Genomic DNA, 21,177 nt, shown 5'->3' with positions numbered 1-21,177 from the left:
ATAGGAAATACATATTGGTTTTAGAAAAACAAATTTCCACATTTAATAGCAAGGTAAAAAAAAAAAACCACTTTCTCTTACTTTATGTAAGCTTCCACATGAACTGTCACACTGATAATGGATGAAAACTGGAGTTTAAAAAGAAAAAGAATTTTGAATATTATACATAAAGTGCTCAGTTCCATGCACGGTACACAGTAGCCTCTAAGTGATGACAGCCATTGTTTTCACTCTCTTGTGGGAAGTAAGTTTCGAGAGCACCTCCAGCAAGGTCAAGATTTTTAAAAAATAGCTTAAAATCTTCTCATACACTTGAATACATTTTTGATTCAATTGAGGTCCCTACGGTTCCAGGTGGCATCATGGAGAAAAGGCAGAAAGTTGTAAGACCAGGAGTTACTCATCACCTGCCCTATCAAAACAGAGAGTCTCTGATTTCTAAGGAGATTGATACCATCCAGGATGAGTTCTGTGCAAAATGATTTCCAATCCTGGTGGCACATAAAAAATCCAAACAATCAATTTAGAATTGCCTGAAATGGAACGGCATCAGAGTATTTACTTTGAGACAGAGAGAGATAAAGAGTGCATGTGCATGGGGGAGGGGCAGAGAGACAGGGAGAGAGACGATCCCAATCAGGTTCCACGCTATCATCGTAGAGCCCGACACAGGGCTCCAACCCTTGAACTGTGGGATCATGACCTGAGCCGAAACCAGGAGTCAGATGCTTACCTGACTGGGTCACCCAGGAGCCCCAGCACTAGAGGATTTTGAAGTGCTCTCCAGTGAGTCTAGTGTGCAGCCACGATGAAAAACCATCAAGCTTTGAAAAAACCAACCAGGGGCGCCTGGGTGGCTCAGTCGGTTAAGCGGCCGACTTCGGCTCAGGTCATGATCTCACGGTCCATGAGTTCGAGCCCCGCGTCGGGCTCTGTGCTGACAGCTTAGAGCCTGGAAGCCTGTTTCAGATTCTGTGTCTCCCTCTCTCTGACCCTCCCCTGTTCATGCTCTGTCTCTGTCTCAAAAATAAATAAACATTAAAAAAATTTTTTAAACACCAACCAACCAAACCAACAATAACCTATTGGATGGAGGATAAGAACCTACTCCTTTAAATATTTGAAATTTCCTCCAAATCGCCTGAGCCTCAGGGTTGTTGCTACTAAATCACTTTCTGAAAAGTGGCCACAACCTGGAAGCTACAAAGTCATCCTTCAGCAGGTGAGTGGAAAACTTCAGTACCTCCAGGTGATGGAATAGGATTCAACAGTACATAGAAAGGAGCTGTCAAGCCAGGAAAAGACAAGGAAGCACTTTCAATGCATATGACTAAGAGAAAGACGCCCGTCCCATCTGAAAAGACTACTGCACCGTGTGCTGGAAAAGGCAAAACTGTGGAAACAATGAAAAGATCAGAGGTCCCCAGGGCATGGGGGAGGGAGGGATGAGTAGGGCAGAGCACAGAGGACTGTCAGGGCATTGAAACTGTTCTCTATGATACTATAAAGTGGACACGTATGATCACATATTTGCCGAAACCCAAAGAATATATAACACCGAGAGCGGACCCCGCTATAAACTAGGGACTTTGGGTGATAACGATAACGATAACTGGTGGAGGTTCACCAGTGTAACAGATGTCCCATGCTAGTGGGGGTGTTGATAGTGGAGAAGGCTATGCATGTGCGGGGGGGGCAGAGGGTATATGAGAAATAGCTGTACTTTCCACTTAAGTTTGCTGTGACCCTAAAAGAGCTTGAAAAAAATAAAGTCTGTTTAAAAAAAAGAAAGAAAAAGAAAGAAAGAAAGAAAGAGAAAAAGAAAGAAAAGGAGGAAAGAGGAAAGAAAAGGAGAAGGAAAAGGAAAGAAAAAAAGAAAGAAGGAAAGAAAAAGAAAGAAGGAGAAAGAAAGAAAAATAAAGGAGAAAGAAGGAAAGAAGAAAGAAAGAAAAAAGAAAGAAGGAAAAAAGAAAGAAAGGAAGTCAGTGTAATGTAAAAGCCTTTAGGCCAAAGTCGCAAAGACAGAGCTCCCAGGAAGCAACAGGATGTGCCAAACATAGTCACCCCGGATTACCTGACTATGCGAGGCCAAAAAGGAGACAATCCCAAGCCTAAAAGAAGAGGTGGGTCTTCAGTTGAAGAAGGAGATCAACTGAGGCTCCAAACGGGAGCTGGAACAGAAGCAAACAGAAAATCTGGAAGGAGAGCAGAGGCCAATCTGACAGCAGGACGGGAAGACATAAGATGGAGGAAGGGAGCCGCCCCCTTGGGCCCAGCGCCCTGGGCCCAGCGCCTGCAGCCACAGCTTCCGGTGACCCACAGCCCGGGCACTCCGTGGAGGGCTTGCTGCCCACCGGCACACCCAGCAGACGGCAACACCAGGAAGTTTCGTTTTAACTGCCAGGACTTCGTAGTGGTTGTCGTTCCGATGGGCCCAGAATAAAAATGCACTTCCTTACTTCCTCTGGAATGAGGCATGGGCGTGTGACTTGATGGGGCCCATAAAACGTGCATTAAAGTCACACACTTCTCGCCGCCTGGGTTGCTGACTCAGGATGCCCCCTGTGAGAGCAAGAATCAAACCCTTTTGGGTGAAACTCTGCGGCAAAACTGATTCCTGCTGACCGATATGCTACAGCTGTGAGCCTGTGAACAGAACTTGATCTCAGGGTTTCTCAACCACGGTACCAGTGACACTCGGGGTTAAATGATGCTGTGCGGTGAGGGCTGTCCCTTGCATCGCAGAGGGGCGTCCCTGGCCTCTACTCTCTGGGTGTTAACAGCACCCCTTCCCCGGTCGTGATCCGATGCATAGAGACAGAAAGCACAATGGTGGTTGCCAGGGGCTGGAGAGGAGGAAGGAATGTGGAGTCATTTTTGAAAAGGGACCAGATGAAAAGGTTCTGGAGAAGGTTCTGGAGATGGACGGTGGTGACGGCTGCGTAACAGGGTCCATGTGCCTAATGCCACGAATGATACACAGAAAAAGGGTCAACATGCTAAATTTTATGTGGATTTTGCCACGATTTTTAAAAACAGGAGGGAAAAAAAATGTCCTTAGGCATTGCCAAATGTCTCCTGGGGGACGAAATTGCCCCCGGTGGGGGGGCCATCGTTCTTGGTGTAGAGAGCTCCTGGAAATCCGTGTGTCAAAACGCAGGGCTCAGCTGCTCTACACCAATCAAGGGTTAGGGTTTCCAGTCTCCTACAGTGGCTTTCATCTGCTCAGATTTTTGGCCAGGATCCCCACAACGATGAAACAGTTTGATGCAGAAAAGGCTCCTTCCTAGGAACCCCAAACTGATGTGGCAGAAATAAGCTCTGAGAAGATTCTTACGCTGTTCTCAGCTTTTCCCTCCGTGGGATGGACAGAATACACTAGAGATTTCGTTGGGAATAATTACTCCTCCCACCTCCTGGCTCCTTGGCCTCTGAGATTAAGGGGCAGAGGGGAGCTGAAGCGGAAGAGAGGCCTGAGGGGCTCCCCAGCACACCTGTGAGGCTGTCCTGTGACGGGTGGCTGTGATTTTCACTTCCGGTGTTCGTCCTCGGGACTCTGGCCCAGGCTTGCAGCCCAAGGCTGCTGAAGACGGCTCTCCCGGAAGCCAAGTCCCTGCCGACCTGGAAGGAGCAGGTGGCTTCTTCCACCCGCCTCCACCAGCCCTACCGGACCTGGGGTATCTCAGAGAAGCCCCTTCACATCTCAGCACTGGGGCTTGGTGCTTACCTCCGCCCTCTGCCATAATGACTCCCTAGGCTTGCCGCATCTAGGGCCATTATGACCCGGAAAGTCACAACAGCGCTGGGTGAAGACTTGTCTCCCATCAGGGCCTGGCACCCTTGAGGGCCGGGCTCCCCCCTCTGGTCTCCTCGCCCATTCCCCCATTCTCCTGGTGGATGCTGGAACTGCTCCCCCAAACCCGTGTGACAGGCACGAACAGACTCCCCGTCGCCTCTTCTGGGCTCCCGTGGCCAGAATCCTGAACTAATCCTCTCCCCACAAAGGAGGACTCGCCTCACAAGCTGTCGTTTCAGCTGCTCACTTCAACATGTGCTCTTGATTCGCTTAACTGAGCACCTCCAACAGGCACGGACACGCTGCCTTGTCACGCTTCATCCCGCCCAGCTCTGTGTCCCCTCCGCCCTGGAACCTGACCCCGCCCCCTCCCTCCCCACCCCCCACCCCGGACCCTCCACCTGGGCTCCAGCCCCTTGGGGCTCGCACCAAAAATTAATTACTTGCTCTCAGACCGGAAACCTTAACCACTCCGTCCCTAGGGCTCCATTTATTGGCAGAGTAACATGTTCAAGACAACCCCTCTTGGGGGGGAAAAATCTCTTAATTCCTGTCTCTCTGTCTCTCTCCTGTCTCCTATTCCTCTCTCCTGTCTCTCTCTCTGATCTGTCTCTCTCAGACACTTAACCGACTGAGCCACCCAGGCGCCCCAAGGGGAGAGCTTTCTTATGCCCATTTGAGATAAGCAATTTCCAGCTTCAAATGCTTTGGAAGCTTCCGGTTGCCCACAGGACTGTCTTTAGCACAGCTTGGCTTAGAATAATAAAGCTTCTCAGCATCTGGCTTTCAGGAGTTTCGAGTGAAGGGACTCTGGATTCAGTTCCAAGATCTACCGTATACTTGCTGTGTGGCCCTGGGTGAGGTACTTACCCTCTCTGTATCTCAGATTAGACTCTTCCTCTGTAAAATGGGGATAATAATAGTACCTCTGCTCACCGGGTTGCTGTAGAGATGAAATGTTTAAAGCGCCCAGAACTTCATCCAGCATGGTGTAAGTGAGCACTAAATACTCAACTCTATTTCTGTAAGTACTGCCTTCTTACCCCCCTTTCCTCTCGGCCCTGCATGTGGCCAACGAGAATGACCCTCTAATCACACATGAGTTCCTTTGGTTCTTGGCCTCAACACATAGAACACTGTTTCCCTCCGAACTCTTATCCCTAGTACCCAGTGAGCAGACTTCAAGACCCTTCTCCTGGGGCGCCCGGGTGGCTCAGTCCGTTAAGCGTGCGACTCTTGGTTTCGGCTCAGGTCATGATCTCACAGCTCGGGCGTTCAAGCCCCCACATCGGGCTCTGTGCTGACAGCGCGGAGCCTGCTTGGGATTCTCTGTCTCCCTCACTCTCTGCCCCTCCCCGCTCATGCTCTCTCTCTCTCTCTCTCTCTCTCTCTCTCAAAATAAATAAAAATTAAAAAATTATTGTCCTCCAGAAGCTGCCCAACCACTACTGGAGTTAGACGTTCCCTCCACTGGGCCTTCATCAGTGCCTCATGCTCTCTCAGAGCACAGATCACAGCAGATCGCACAAACTGCTTCCTCCCTCTTTGTCAATTGCTTCAGGCAGGACTCAGCCTAATTGATCTTGGTAATGCCAGCACCTGGCACAGAGCGGGCTCAGTAAAGGCTGTGGAATTAAGTGATGATGCATAGGGACATAGAGTAGAGGTGGGGTACCAATCTGTCCCAGGCTGCCTGGGACAGTCTCGTTTGGACCATGATCCTGATGTAATTATTAACAGCACCCCCCCTCCCTCCCCAAACTGTCTCCCTACACACAGTGAATGGTAAGGTAATCTATGTGTGACAGCTGCAATTCTACTCCTCACACCCAATTCCCCTTTGCTTAACATAGGCTACTTCAACAGAATTGAGGATAGAACCTGAAAAGAATGGAATTTCTAAACAATCAATGTAAATGTCCCAGAGGGAAGGTAAATGAGATTTAAAGGGAAAGTAACCTAAAATAAAATGACATGTCTTTTGGTGTGCAAGGGCTTGCGTAAGTGATTCTACCTCTCGCCAAAAGGGAGCAAAAGAGACCAAAATTACCCCTCCACCTACCCACCTGAAACAACTGGAAAACTAGACAACATATATGAAGCAACAGTCTCCCAGACACTAGAACCAAGCGACAAAGGACAGTGATCCCCCAGAGGTGGGAAACAAATAGGGGAGCCCTCCCACTGTCCTCGCTTACTGTCTCATGGCAGTTTTCTGGCCGCAACACAGCGAGCTGGCGGAGACATCACGCAGAGGTCTCCCCGTATTAAGAAGACAGAGCTGGGAGTCCAGGAAGGCCAAGGTGGCTAGACCGTGCAGAGCAGAGGTAGTGGGGAGGGGAGCACGGCACAGAGCGGCCAGAATATTCATCCCCTCCAGGATCCTGCAGAGTACTGATGAGAGCATGCGCTTGGGAAGACGGCCTGAGCCTGGGCAAAGAACCACGCAGGATTAAGGGGAAAGCGCAGGGTGTTCACAGGGGGTCAGGAATAGTGCCTGTTGCGGTCAGCCAGAGTGGAAAGCCTCCACTCATGAGGCTGAGGGCAGAGTACTCAAACAGATTCTGCCTTGGGGTTGGGGGCAAAACAGCCCTAGATCAGGTGCTTTTCTTAGCACCCAATAAAGCAAGAGCTGAAGATCAAACCCCTTCCAGGTAGCTTAACAGTGTGACAGAACGAACCTCAGCAATAGTTACAGACATACACAACTATCAAGCACCCAACTGTGGGGAAATAGGTTCTACTTACATAAATGGGTTAGAAAAAAGATTAGGGTGGAAAGCTGCCACCATGGGGCGCAAGCACCCAAGGTTAGCTAGCAAGGTATTATAATGGGATCACGAGAACTTGTTATATCACCTGCAGGAAATTACTTTCCATCTGACACCGATATACGATTGTACTCAGATCACAAATTCCACTTGCCCCCCAGACCCTTTGCTTCTTACACACACAAGCTAGTGGTTACTGTCTGATTGCTTTCTCCATGTTTGCGTGTGTAAGATCTTGTTTTTTGCACACTCACCACATGTGTAAGATCTTGAGCGCTCGATAAATACGGATATGAAACCCCTGTTCAGGGCTCTTGTCTCCTCCCGGACATTGGCCTCTCTCGTATTCAATCCTGCATCTGCTCTCTTGCTGGACAAGAGAGAACTCCAGACTCATAGTCTGTGACACCCAACAAAGTTCAATTCACAATGCCTGTCACCCAGTCAGAAATTATCAGGGACGTGAAGAGGCAAGGAAATCTGACACATGGTGAGGATAAAAAAAAAAAAAAAAAAAAAAAAAATCCAGAAATGACCTACACTATAGAGTTAGTCTACAAGTACATTTGAACAGTGATACAACTGTATTCCATATGTTCCAGAACCTAAAGACTAAATATTGTAACTGGCGACATGGAAGATCTAGAAAAAGACCCAAATGCACCTTCTAGAAATGAACATTATAATGTATGAAGTGAAAAGCACACGGGATGGGATTAACAGCAGATCACACATTGCAGGATGAAAGATAAGAAAAAATTTTAAATCAGCCAAAATGAAACACAGAGGGAAAAACATACCGAAATAAAATTAAGAGCATCAGTGAGCCATGGGACAACTTTAAGCAACCTAATATCTTTGTATTTGGAATCCCTGGAGGGAGGAGGCACAGAAAAAAATTCAGAAATACGGTTAAGATTTTCCCATATGTTCAGGTAAGACTGACACAGAAGACAGTGAACTAGTCAGAAGCTTGCATTTAAACCTGTAAAACACCATGACAGTGACAGCTAAAATGCAGAGCGTTGCAGGAGGGGTGATACTGGGGATTTCAAATCAAATACGACATGTGGTTTTCTTCCTTGGACAGGACTGTCTGGTCTATTTCAGGATGTTCCTCAATCCTAAATATCACCCCCAAAAACGTCAGTAATGCTTCCCAGTCATTGTGCCCAAAAAACAAAATATCACTCCCTGAGTGAGGTTCCATTTCTTTGATAACTATTGGTCTAGAATAGACCAGGGGCAGCAAACGATGGCCTGCCCATGGGCTGCATTTGCATGTCCTGTGAGCTAAGAATGGCCTCCCACATTGAAAGGTTGTGAAGGGGAGGAGAAGAAAGAGGGAGGGAAGAAGAAAAGGAAAAGTGGCAGATGACATATGGCCCACGATGCCTAAAACAAGATTTGATGACCCCTAGTCTAGGTTCCAGAGGAAAAAGGATTCCATATGGTCCATTTCCATAAGGAGTTTATGAGGTTTTCGGGTGATAGTGGGGTGTGTGGGGTCCGGAGCCAAGGGCCAAGAAAGAATTCTTGAAGATGTATTTGGTGCAAAAAGGTGACTTTATTGAAGCATGGGGACAGGACCGGTGGGCAGGAAGAGCTGCCCCGGGACCACGAGGAGAGACTGCTTTTATACTATGGGGCTGGGCTGGGAGGAGGAAAAGTCCAGGGGAAGTTTCCAGTGAGATTTTCATCCTCCAAAGAAGACTCCCAGGATACTGGAGGCCTAGCTATAGTCAAGCTAAGGTAAAGGTTCTTCCCTCCAGCAAAGCATTAAAAAGACAGGAGTTCCTGGAGAACGTTTTACTTGGCCAGCCTTAAGTATTTATCAATGGGCTGCAGGTTAGAAGGAAACTGAGTTCTATCTGCCTTTTCCTTCTGCCTTTGTTCCCCACATCACTAGGAGGGGTGATGGAGACTTAGGTCCTGCAGGACTGTGATCTCAGTCAGTTTAACCATTTGTTTACCCCTTTCCTTTGTTCTTGGGCAGCCAGGAGTGCCCGAGGAGTATCACACAAATCCCCCGGAGGTGGGGGGAGGTGTTGTTTGCAGCCCGTCAGCCTGCCTGATGCTCCCTTATCAGGGAGTGTATCTGTGTGTCTCTGTTAGGATTCAGAGAAGCAGAGCCCCTGTGAAGAAAGGACTTCTTACAGAGACCAGACTTGATGCAATTATGAGAGCCGGTGAAGGAGTCCAGAGCAGGTGGTGGTGGCTGGAAGTTACCGCAGCTTGACGGAGCCATCGGACAGGAAGAAAGGCTGCACACGAAGTGGGGGAAAGGCAAGTACACACTGGAACCCACCAGAGCCAACTGGAACTCTTGAGGACAAACTAGAACCCATGGGTCGCCCCACCTCCGATGGCAGCGATGGCAGCGACCTGACGCCCTCTGCAGGGCTGCACACGTGCCCTCATGCCTCTTACGTGTTCTCATAACACCTTAGGTTTACCCACAGTGCCCCCGTCACGCGGTCGTGTCCTTGCCCGCTCCCTTGTCTGTGGCCTCGGCTGCACTGGGCGGCCTGGAGGCGGGGCTTCGCCTGGAGGCGGGGCTTCGCCTGTCGTCCTCATCACCTTATCCCTTGCTCCCAGCAAAAGACTTAAACGCCGAGTAACTGCTCAATCAGTATTTTCTGGACGCATGAGGGAAATATAAACCTGCATATCGAGTGAAAACGAAGCTGGGCAGCCACGAAGCACGTGACTGATTTAACAGAAGCTTGCTCCTCTTACTCCACAGGCGCGAATTCTAATTTGAGGGGTTCTGTGGTTACTTCCGGTTACTATGCCCGCCTGGGGGGTAGACAAGGGCAACGCTTTATGTAAAGAGGGAGAGCTCGCCCAAAGGGTGTCCCTGACCACGCCTGTCCTTGGGAAGTGATGGCACACATGGCCTGCTCCTCACACCAGAAGGCTGAACCCCAGTGGCAGGAGCCCTGCATCGGGGCACCTCTTGGCAGGAAAGAAACAGGTACACCACCCATGCATGGCAGGCAATAAAGGATGCCCACCATGTGAAGACTGTCACGACACAAGAAAGAAAATGCCAGGCAAAATTCCACCAATACTCAGGGGCACATCGTAGTTATTATCATCACCCAGTAACAGCTGACCTTTCTAGAGCATTTATGCACCAAGCACTGTACCGAGCACTATATATGCATTATTTCAGGTAACCCTCACAATGAAATCTACAATTGCCACCACTGAAGAGACGGGGAAATTGAGGCTTTGAGTGGTTAAGTTGCTTGCCCAAGATCACAGAGGGAGTAAGGGGCAGAACCAACATCCATTTCATCCAAGGACCCCAGTCCTCGCAGACATCTATCCTCAACTAGTCCTTGAGAAAACAGGAGTCTAGGGTGTTTTGGTGGTTTTTTTTTTTTTTAATTTTTGTCTTTTTTTTAAACAAACAAAAGCTGTTTCCTTGCAGGAGTTATTTAAACGGTTTTAGTAGCCATTGGAAATCCATTCCAGCATGACAGTTCCAAAGCTAGTAAGTGCAAAGTACATATACAGATACAATATATTATATCATATTAAGTGCTGCATGCAATGAATCAGGAAATTGAAGCAAACAAAAAATACTCAACAGCATTATATAAAACACCAACTGCTTACCAAGCAGGTAACAAATGGTTAGGAAACGCGACCTACGAATTAAGGTATTCAAACATACAGATCTATCTAGCCTTACCTAAAATCTCTTATCTATTCTAAATGAATAATAATTTTCAAACAATGTTGGTAATTTGAATACTTAGCTCCACCTAAGCTCAAATCAGAGTCCAATATATGAACACCCTTTCAAAAATTAACATTTTTTAAAAATTATGGCAAAAAAACAGGGGGTGCCTGGGTGGCTCAGTCGGTTAAGGCATCTGACTTTGACTCAGGTCATCATCTCGCCGTTCCCAAGTTCGAGCCTGGTGTCGGGCTCTGTGCTGACAGTTCAGAGCTTGGAGCCTGCTTTGGATTCTGTGTCTCCCTCTCTCTCTGCCAAACCCTTGCTCGTGCTCTGTCTCTCTCTCTCAAAAATAAACATTAAAAAATTTATGCCGATACACGAACACCCTTTTACACACTTATCAATATTATAGATACAACTGATTTAAGTTAATTTCACATGTATTTTTGACAATGTTCTGGGAGTTGTTTGAGATATAAAGATACATAAGATTTGGTCTGTACCTTCACAGGGGTTCCAGAGAGTGCATAAAGCAGAAACCTCTGCAAATAACTGCAGAATGAGACAAATGAGATCATAAAAGTTCAAAATGCAAGGGAAGAATAGAAATGGAAATTTTATTTAGTGTGTGTACTTATTAAAGTAATAGGAACCCCCCAAAAAGATGGTTACTTTCCATTTTTATTAAACTTACTTATTCATTTTTTTTCCTGTCCAATCTAATATCTTTGGCATCCCAAGTCCCTTTAATTGAGAACTCTCCCAAAGTGAATTTTCTTCTCATGAGCACAGAACCTACGCTCTATTATATATCTATCCTGGCCCTCACTGAATGTTATCCCCTTTTCATTCTAAAATACAAAGTAATACAGAACATAAAATTTTGATGCATAAAATGCCTTTGGAATCTGAAGGCATAAAGAACTCCATTCGTGCCAAAAGAAGACCGGCTTCAAATTTTTAGACTGAAATTTTAGATTTAGAAATATTTGGTTGGTAATTTTGTATCTCTCTAAGGACATGGAAAATGTACTTTTTAAAAAGATTTTCTTTTTAAGTACTCAATCTCCTACATCCAACATGGGGCTCGAACTCTATGGCCCCGCGATGAAGAGTCGCATGCTTCCCCGACTGAGCCAGCTAAGGCAACCGCAGAAAATAATCTCTTTTTTTTTTTTAATAACTGTAGATTTAGGAAAATTTCCCATAAGCTTTCCCAGACCCATGCTTCCCCTAATAAAAATGTATTCTCTCAACAGCTGACTCTTCAAGGCGTCTTGACTACTCCCTGCCCCTCTACAAATACTATTATCTGCTAACATTCGAAAGTCTACATAAATAAGGACGTGCTGGAGAAGACCTTACCAGAAAGATGGTGCCAGTAACCACAAGACCCTGAAGGTCCAGTTCTTCAAGACAAACTGTCCGGTTTCTGCAACAACAAGAATGTAGTACAATGAGGAAAAACCTCACTGACACAGGAGATGGTATTGACCATCAGGTACAGCCCGCGTTTGTATCTTAATTTGTATCATTGTTTGGCCCCTAATTAGCGTGCAACCAACCAAGTTTTGAGACAATTCAGATGTTGAGGCTATTAGTGAATCACTCAGGTGTGCAAATGGGATTGTGGGTACACGGAGGGAATTCCTATCTTCCAGAGAAATGTTCAAAAATATTTCTGGGTGAAATGATGGGCTATTTGGGTTTTGATTCAAAATAACCCAGTAGGAAGAGGACTGTGACAGGGTTAAAGATGAAATAAGGTTGGCCTGGCGGAGGGGTACACGGAGGATAATTATACTAGTCTCTCTAACTTTGTGTACGTTAGGAAGCTTCCATTGTATATATCTCAAAAAGATGTAAAATTTAAGGGAAAAATAGATACTGCTTAAAATATGGCACAATGTCTCTTATACAAGAGACGATTAACATTAATAGTCATGTTAATTTTAAGAACTATTGGTCATAAATATGTCTATAAATATGGACATGGCTATACATAGAAAATAACAGTAACTGAAGAAAAGTCAATGTTTTAAATTTAACTTAATCTCATTGTTCTTTTGCCTGTATTTGGGAATAGAAACCATTTCGCTAGCTGAATCAACCACAACTATCCCCAAATGTTCTTAATTACTGACTTCAATAAATATATTCCTGCAGTGTAAGAAATGAAGTTTATACCCAGGTATTTCTCTTACAAGCATCCATTTTGACATATAAACCTTGATTGTGTGAAAGTAGTTGGGCAACAGGGAACTGGCCTTGAACTGAGTTTCAAACTGGATTCTCTTGTCTATTTGGGGGGTTGGGGCAGGAGGGTGGCAAATGTTGGTATTATTAGCTATCACCTACGTAAGTCCTTTGAACCAAGCGGTGTATATGGAATCAATGAGCACTTAAAGCACATTTAAATAATTTCAGTTCTGATATGAAAAAAACAGCCATTAAGCCTAAACGATTTTTTTGTCGAAATTACAGGTAGGTGGGCATTTGCAGAGTAAGATCACAGTTCGGATTGGAATCAGATATTCACGTGGGGAGGCAGTTCTGAACATTCTTTCTAATTTTTTTTGACATTTATTTATTTTTGAGAGCCAGAGAGAGCCAGAACATGAACAGGGGAGGGGCCGAGACATGGAGAGACCCAGAGTCTGAAGCAGGCTCCAGGCTCTGAGCTGTCAGCACAGAGCCCGACGCGGGGCTTGAACTCATGAACCGTGAGATCGTGACCTGTGCGGAAGCTCAACCGACTGAGCCAGCCAGGCGCCCCATGAACATTCTTTCTAAATGCTGGGGGTGGGGAGGAGGGGAGGGGATGAGAGCTGAGTCCCCTCGCACTTCCATCTTACTCCTTTTCTCATAGTTTCTGCTGTTTCTCTAGACTTTCTAACCTGACTGCTTCTAAGTCGAACGAAAGGAGCAGAGACCTCTGGTTCAGGCGGACTGGAGATGAAAGCCAGTCACTAGCTACATTCCCACGAATATTTTGAAACACTGTGGACACCCCAAGTATGGAGGGCCAGGGCGCAGAGAACGTCACCGCCTCCGACGTGCCTCGTCGCACCCGCGCAGGCGGGGCGTGCTGGCCACCGACGGACACACGTAGGCTCGCCGCGTTCAGCCACCGCAGTCCCCGGGTCGCCAGTCCCCGGGTCCTTCTCCGCAGGGGCCCCCACCTTCACTCCCAGGCCAGTGGGCCCGGACCTTCTGACCTGAGGGTGAACTGAGGGCTGGTCCTGCCCCAGCCCAGCCTCCCCACCCCTCCCTAGCCTGTCCCCAGGCAGGTGCCGCCCAGCATCCTGGCCACATCACGACCCTTTCGCGCGCCGTCCAGATCCAGTGCGGGGCGCGGGGCACGAACTGGAGCGCAGAGTCAAGATTCCCGAGAGGAAACGGAGGCTGGCGGGGCAGCGAGGGGCCGCGATGCTTCTGCCTCCACCGCCGAGGGCGGGCGGCAGGGAGGGGGCGGCGGCTGCGGGCCCGCAGGCGGACTGGGGGTCGCAGTACCGCCGGCATCTACGTCCAGGGGCACCTGGGTTGTTGGGGTTCACCAGGGGAAGGAAGACGAAAACCCACCTGGGAAGGAAAAACCCACTCTCGTGACTCCCCCGCCTCCTCGCTGGCGGTCTGGGGTCCAGTCTGGTAGTTCTGCGTGGCCCTGGGCGTGGCCAAGTGCCCTCTAGGCCGTGACCTTCCCACCGCTCCGCCCACGGGCTACGCAGAGAAGCCCCGAGCGCCGCTGGGGAACCGACGGCGCCAGCTTGGGGGCTGCCGGACGCTGGGGGCAGCAATGCGTTTGGTGGCACGCCGAGCCTGGGGCAGGGAGCCGGGAGGGAGGGTTTGGGCACCCAATCCTTTTAGGCCCGGGTCTCCGCGACCCGCCCGAGGCCCAGGCAGGAGAAGGTCGCCGGCGCCCACAGGGTTAGTGGTTCAAAAACCAAATAGGGCCCGGTACCACCGCCTAAGGGTCTTGGGGCGAGTTTCCCAATTTCACCAACTCGCAAACTTCTTGCCTGTGTAACGGGGACTCGAGCGTGTCTTTGGCACTGGGTGCTGGGAGAGTTAAAGGGGAACCCAGTGCCCGGCAGGCAGGGGACGGGGGACAACGGTTAGCCGCCATCTTTACTGTTGTTAGTTATTAGTATTATTATCAGCCGGTGGGACACGACGGAGAGTCGCTTTCCCCGGCTTACCTCCAGCCCTCGCCCCAGCCTCTCCGCACCTCCCAGGCCCGCCGGCGGCTCGGGAAGCCTCAAGAAGTCAGCCCGGCCTCAAGAAGACGAGCCCGAAGGTCGAAGGCGACCCCACAACTCCGAAGCGCTGTGCCTTGCGCGCCACGCAGGGGTTCCCAACAGACCCGCGCAGTGGCCTTGACAGCAGCGGGGTCCCGGGAGGCGCCCGGACGCCCCTGCGCAGACCGGCCGCGCCGCACCGCCTGCAGCGAGGGCTCGTCCTCACCACGGAGGCTGGGGTGCCGGGCGGGTCACCCCGCGGGCCCCACGGAAGGCCCCACCTGTGCGCGCGGACCCCTAGCGCCACGTTCCACTGGAGATCAACGTTGAATTCACTCTCCCACCGAATAGACGGTTTTCTTGAAAATTCGTCCTTCGATACGGTTTCATTAGGTAAAAAGTATAAAAAAGTAGGAGAGTGGGGGCCGGCTTGGGCCAGGTTGTGACCCTCAGACACCGGTGCTCGTGACCGTGCTGGTCTGGGGCCCAGGGAAGGAAGACACCGGCGTCGGCCTCGAGTGTCGCCTCTGGGCTCGGTGGCGGCTCCACCTGTCGCTCCCACAAAGTTTGTTGACTGAATAAAAGAACGCACGTAGGCCTGGAAATGTGTTCGCACAAAGGGCAAGGGGGAGTTGGCACGGGAAGGGGAGAGTTCTTGGTGTGACAGAGGCTCCCTTTATCATGGCTTGTTGCCAAACACAGGTAACCCCAGACCTGCAGAACGCGCTAAACGGATCTTAAAACTGGGGTGTGCAGGGTGAGACAGGACCCGGCAAAACCCTGAGAAGGGAAGGTGGCCGGGGAGAAGGGGCTTTTGGTCGCGCATCGGGGCCACAGAAGGGAACTGCTGGTGCCCGCGGAGCGAGCGGGCGATGGCTGCGCCGCGCGTGCAGGGCCGAGGGAAAACGGAAGCCCGCGTCTAGGCGGCTCCCAGGGGCTGGGCTTGGGAACCTTCCAGAACGTCTCCAGAACCGTACTACTGCAAGCCCAGAGGAGGTGAGGATCGCGCGCAGGACTTGCAAGGGGAGGAGAGATGGGGAGGAGATGAGAAGCTGGGGTAAAAGTGGACCAATTGGACAGCCGTAAAAATGTGTGCCTCGATCTGCCCTCCCTCCCGGAACCAGAAATTCACAGCGGGAACTGCGGAGTAGATGAAGGGGAACGACCTTCTCACTCTTTCCAAGTGGCTTCTCCCACAGCAGCACCAAGGAATGTGGTTCTTCTGAAACAGGAGCCCTGAGAGGCCGGGGAGTGCGGCGGGGTCTCTCGGAACTTGCTGGAACTTGCTGTCTCTGGGGCTATTTCCTGATGCGCGTCTTCCTCTTGTTTCCCACCCACCCAGTCGCCAGAAGCCTGAGGACGGTGAAACCTTTCTGGTGGCAAAGTTCTTTGAGAACTTCTTTTCGAAACAACTAAGTTCTTCCTGTACCAAAGAAAGGGGCCCATGCGCCCTTAGAAGGCATCCGTCTGGGGAGAAAAAAAAATTTTTTTAATTGTAAATTGTCCAGAACACAAATGTTACCTTTGATACTTCCTTTTCCCCTGGCCCTGCTTTGGAAAATTCTGACGCTTTTATAAAAATTGCCTTTTATTTTTTTCCTGGGAAATGTTGGCCGCTACCTTCTAAATTGATCTCAAGTGGCGCCCCACTGTATTCAGGTGAAAAATCAACATCTTTAGAAACATGAAAAACGAATGGAAAATGTACTTACATTTCCCTCCAATTCTTTTTCTTCTACAGATTTCATAAATTCCCAGGACGTCAAATATTCGGAAGTTTTGCAGGCCATGTTGGAAAATTGTTTCTGATGCCTGTAGTGAATACGAATTGTTAAAACTAACTTGTTCCCTGGAAGGAAAGATCTAAGTTTCAAAAGAAGTTCCATTTAGAAAGCGATTATTGAGAAGTAAATACGAAATAAGTAATATGGTGTGGTGACTTAGCATTTTATTTAGTCTATATAGCTAGCTTTAATTTTAGCATCTTTCCACATCAGACACACACATTAGAAGTCAACGCTTTAAAATTAAAAGTCTATATTACACATCGATTTCAGGAAGACAGAAAGAACAAGTATTTTGCACTTGACCGGGGAATAATATTTGCAATTCCTAGGGAGTCAACGAGGGGAAACAGGTTGTGCACTGGGCATTTATTTTCTTTATTTTTTTCTTCTTTTTCTTTTTTTAAATACCAGAACAAAGTGTCCCACTCACGTTCACAGTCACTCTGGAAATGGGTAATGGGAAAAACCCCGGAAGCCACAACTGGAGGCTGGAAAAGTGAGGGCGAGAGTGGACGCCATCGGAAGGTTACGCCCGGGGGCCGCACAGTATCCAACTTTGCCTCTGTGCGTAGTCGGCAGCGATGCGCACCGTGGTCCAGTTCGTGGTGGTTGCGACGCGGCGTTCGGACGCGCCCCCGTGGTCCCCGCCCCGCGGGGCGGCGTGCGCTAGGGCAGGAGGCGCGAAGGGCAGTCCCCCGGCTTGGCTCCAGGGGTGTCCGGCGGGGTCAGCGCCAGGACAGCGTTGCGGATGCGGCTCAGAAGGCCGGCAGGATGCTCTCCCTGCCGGAAAGGCTGGCCACCGCTGTCGGCCTGGAGCCTCCCGCTCCGGGCGGACACCCCAGGCGCGCCGCGGACAGGTGCTGGCCCGGCAGAGCGCCCTCGCTGGGAGCGCGGCCGCTGGTACAGTCCTCCTGCTGCTGCCGCTGCCGCTGCTGCTGCTGCTGCTCTAACACGGTCCGGGCAGCGGACGCCGCAGCGGCAGCCGACACGTGCAGCAAAGGGGTGGCCGCCCGGTGATGCACCAGGCACGACGAGCGCTGCAGCAGGTGGCAGTAGCCCCACGGGGTCGGGGGCAGACTCTGCGCGGCCCTCGTCCCCCCTCCTCCTCGGACCCCTCGCATGATGCTCTCGATGCTGAAGGGGGCGCATCCGTCTCCCGGCCGCGCCGCCGACCCCTTGCCCTCCTCCCAAGGCTGGGAGCGCGGGGAGGGCCGCACGGCCGAGGGGGCGCCGGGGGTGGCCGGGTCCGCGCCTGGCGCCTTCCCGGGCGTCTCGGCGTAGGCCGGGGCCGACAGCAGCAGGTAGCGAAGGGGGTGCGGGTGCAGCAGCGCGCACGGGCGGCTCCCGGAGGCGGCGGCGGGGTAGGCCCCCGGCACTGGGGGCGGCGGGGCCGGGCTCCCGAGCAGCAGGCCCGGGTAGGGGCCGTGCAGGGCGGCGGGCGCGGCGGGCAGGGGGAAGGGGTGGTGCAGGTGGGCTCCCGGGGGCGGGCGGTGGCGCTTGAAGCGCTTCCTGCGCCGGAGGAAGCTGCCGTTGTCGAACATGTCCCGGGACGCGGGGTCCAGGCTCCAGTAGTTGCCCTTGCCCGGGTGGCCCGGCTCGCGCGGGATCTTGACGAAGCAGTCGTTGAGCGAGAGGTTGTGGCGGATGCTGTTCTGCCAGGCGGGGAACCTGCGGCGGTAGTAGGGGAAGCGGCCGCTGATGAAGGCGCAGATGCCGCTGAGCGTGAGGCGCTTGTGCGGGCTCTGCAGGATGGCCATGGTGATGAGCGCGATGTAGGAGTACGGGGGCTTCGCCGGCTGCGGGCCGTCCGCGGAGGCCGCCGCGGACCCGCTCGACGCCCCGAACTTGGGGCCCAACTTGGCGTCGGCCGGGGCGCCGCCGCCCTCGGGGAGCCCTCCGCCAAGCGCGCCCGCGCCGCGCCGCGCCTCCCGCGTCCCCGGCGGGGGCAGCTGCCCTGGCAACGGCTGGCTCGCCGCCGCCTCGCCTTCCTCGTCCTCCTCCCCCTCGCCCTCATCCTCCTCCTCTCCCAGGATGTCGATCTCGCCGTCCTCCCCGTCGGAGCCCCGGAGGCTGCGCCGCGGTGTGGAGCGAAGGCTTTCGGGTTTGGGCAAGTTCATGGGGGAGCAGGTCGTGCAAGACGCAGGGGTGGTGGCCGGCCGCTCGCCTGCCTCGAGGGGGTCCGGGCTGGAGGCGGGCGGGTTCGGAGTGTTCCAAAAAGCAGGAGGGCTTGCGGCTGGTTGCCCGTTTGGTGGTGGTCTTCTCTTCCGTTGGTTTCTCCTCGTTGCCAACACCGTCCAGCAAAGATGCACTTTGCCTTTTCTCCGAGCTTCTTCGAGTCCTTGAGTGGTCGACCGCCCCCCACCCTTTCCACCCCCCCCCTCCCCTACCTCCCAGCGCTCCCCCGCTTGCTCCGGACGCAGTCCAATGATGAGGGTTCACTGCGCGTTACCCGACAGGGCAAGAGCCTCCAGCCCCCTCCTTCTCCTGACACCCACCGGCCACCCAGGACGATGCGCGGTGAAAGCGCGTTGAAAACCGTGCAAATAGCAGAGGCAGGAAAATAGGACACCCAACAATCTGTGGCCACTTCGATATTCGGGCCTCTCCCCTGGAGGATAGAAAGGGGGGTGGGTGGTGGCACTAAATGTCTACGGTGTTTGTAAGAAAAGCCTAACAGTATGTGTTCGGGGTTCACAGCCGGTTATTCACCCATTTTCATTGGTGGAGTCCGTGCTCATCCCGAATGATGAGCTGAACCATTCTTAATTCTTAAGCATTCTTGACTATATCCACGAACTCGGGGGAATGCGAGGGAGGGTTGCACGGTCCCTTCTACTTCCCGCCTTAACTGCCCAACTGAGGTTTCCAGAAAAGGCTGAAATGTCTCGGCGTTAAGTTGTGGAAGTTCGGGGTAGAAAGAAACCAGAAGAGCTAAAGAGGAGTCCCTTGGCATCAGCGCTTCTCGAGCTTCTTTGAACCCTGAACCACAAGATAAAATACGTTTTATGTCACACCCTGGGGTAGATAGACTTCTGCACCTAAATTGGGCTTCGTAAAACAAGTGACCACTGACACCATTGTTTTTCAAATGTCCATCACCAATTAGGTGGTTTCTGCCACGTTCTAACCAGTCCAGAGCCCGTGTGAAAAATCCCGTTTTCACAAAAATAGCCTCCCAACACCAACGGATGCACCCAGGCTGACGATCTCTCAATCTCTTCTTCTTTTTTAAAAGTCAACCTTAAGCACTTTTACTATAATAATAAAATATTAAAATTAAAACAGGGGCACCTGGGTGGCTGCGTCAGTGTAGCACCCGACTCTTGATCTCGGGGCTGTGAGTTCAAGCCCCACACTGGGCGTGGAGCCTACTTAACAAAACATTAATAATAATAACAACAAGGCCAAGGGAGAGGTGCCGGGCCTTTACCTAAATCACTAGGTCGGCAGTCCCCACCCTGGAGAACAGGGACGTGGCAGAAAGTCTGTTTCGCTCACCTGACATCCTTGGAAGTGGCAGTTTCTAGACTGGCTTCATTTAAATCTTACGCTCAGCAACCAGAGTCATGGTCCGGTGGAATTAACTTCATGTATGTTATATAAATAGGGATCTTGGGGTGAAATACTGCGCAACTGGCTGTTCATAACGTAATAGCCACCTATTTGGGAAAAGAATTTGAGGAGGCATCTACTAAAAATGCAACATACACATATTATGCCACTGATGGTCGTAGTAAATCTGCCGTTAGTGTTTGTAAACGATAATGAACTTTCAGCCAGAAATCAGAAGCCAGGTAAAAGAGCAAACTATAACAAAAAAGTAGTTTAAAGTAGCTAGTCGCTTCAGGATTAAAATTTGAAAACTGCTTTCTCTAAAGGATGTTAAGAGCTTGTGCTCTACTCCTGAGATTCTCGCCTTCGCCGTCATATGTAGCTTGAAGGACAAATGATGGAGCTTTTGAGCCTCAGGGATTTGTGTTTGAATCCCAGGTTCACCAGTTACTACTTGGGGGATGACTAAACCAAGCTCGGGGAGGGCCGTGACAGGTGTCTTATCCAACCTCAGACTCCCAGCTGCCTCCCCGTCAACCCCCTGCAGGTAAAGCACATTTCTGCAGACCGCAGAGGAATCCTGTGACCTGGGAAGGGAGTATTGTTAGTTTTCCTAAAGTCAACATCTATGGGGATTTGGGTTATTTAAAAATGAAAGGAGAAAAGTAAAGGCTTGGGAAACAAAAACAAAAGAATCTCCATTGCCGGAGGTATGTCAAGGGGGCATAGGACACAAGTGAAAGTCCCCTGTGGTGAAAGCTGGGGCCACTCCAGCAAGTAGGATTAGATTACAACCCAAAGCATAAAATAAATATTCGTGTGTGTATCCATACTGATAAAAACTAAATGAGTAAAATAATAAATGGGAGGAAAGAGGGATGCTTGGCTGGCTCAGTTGGTAGAGCATGCAAGTCTTAAACCTAGGGTCCTGAGTTCAAACCCCACGTTGGGCATAGAACCTGCTTTAAAAAAAAAAAAAAAAAACAAAAAAAACAAAAAAAACAAAAACGCTCCAAAATATTAAACAGGGCCGGGGGCAGGAGAATTCCTCACTCTTTTACCGCAGGCAGTGCAGAGTGGTTTCCTTCTAAAGATACAGATCCTTCCAAAGATATCTTCCTTCCAAAGATCCTTACAAGTGGAGAAGGGTCACAAACACTTCAACCAGGTCATCAGGTGACCAACGTTTACATCAATAGTCATAAACCCTTTGACAGTATATGCCGTAATGTGATGTGATAAAAATAGCACTCTGTGATCGTGCTCCCCCGAGCCCATGTGATCAGGAGAAAAACAGACAAATTCTGATAGAGAAGCATCCTGTGTCCCTGGCCAGAAC

The 21,177-nt window shown here is 50.6% G+C and overlaps 2 protein-coding genes across 2 annotated transcripts; both read right to left on the bottom strand.

Annotated features, from left to right (window-relative positions):
• Positions 1 to 14,602: 14,602 nt before the first annotated feature.
• LOC124505207 (uncharacterized) lies at positions 14,603 to 16,805 on the bottom strand. The gene is made up of 3 exons (XM_047071085.1): positions 16,791 to 16,805; positions 16,212 to 16,362; positions 14,603 to 15,966 (listed from the first exon to the last, which is right to left on the bottom strand). The coding sequence occupies exons 1-3, from the start codon at positions 16,803 to 16,805 to the stop codon at positions 15,476 to 15,478; spliced, it is 657 nt and encodes a 218-aa protein (XP_046927041.1). The 3' UTR covers positions 14,603 to 15,475.
• On the bottom strand, positions 16,431 to 18,629 carry LOC124524995 (forkhead box protein D4-like 1). Its single transcript, XM_047097445.1, has one exon. It carries the CDS (start codon positions 18,401 to 18,403, stop codon positions 17,042 to 17,044), a length of 1,362 nt encoding a protein of 453 aa, XP_046953401.1. The 5' UTR covers positions 18,404 to 18,629; the 3' UTR covers positions 16,431 to 17,041.
• Between the last annotated feature and the right edge of the window lie 2,548 nt (positions 18,630 to 21,177).

The sequence above is a fragment of the Lynx rufus genome, unplaced genomic scaffold, assembly GCF_022079265.1.
Source record: "Lynx rufus isolate CCGP_SWC_20201006 ecotype Redwood Valley unplaced genomic scaffold, mLynRuf1.p SCAF_10, whole genome shotgun sequence".
NCBI lineage: Eukaryota > Metazoa > Chordata > Mammalia > Carnivora > Felidae > Lynx > Lynx rufus.
The sequence above is the reverse complement of the archived record's forward strand: the minus strand, read 5'-3'. Positions and strand labels throughout refer to the sequence as shown.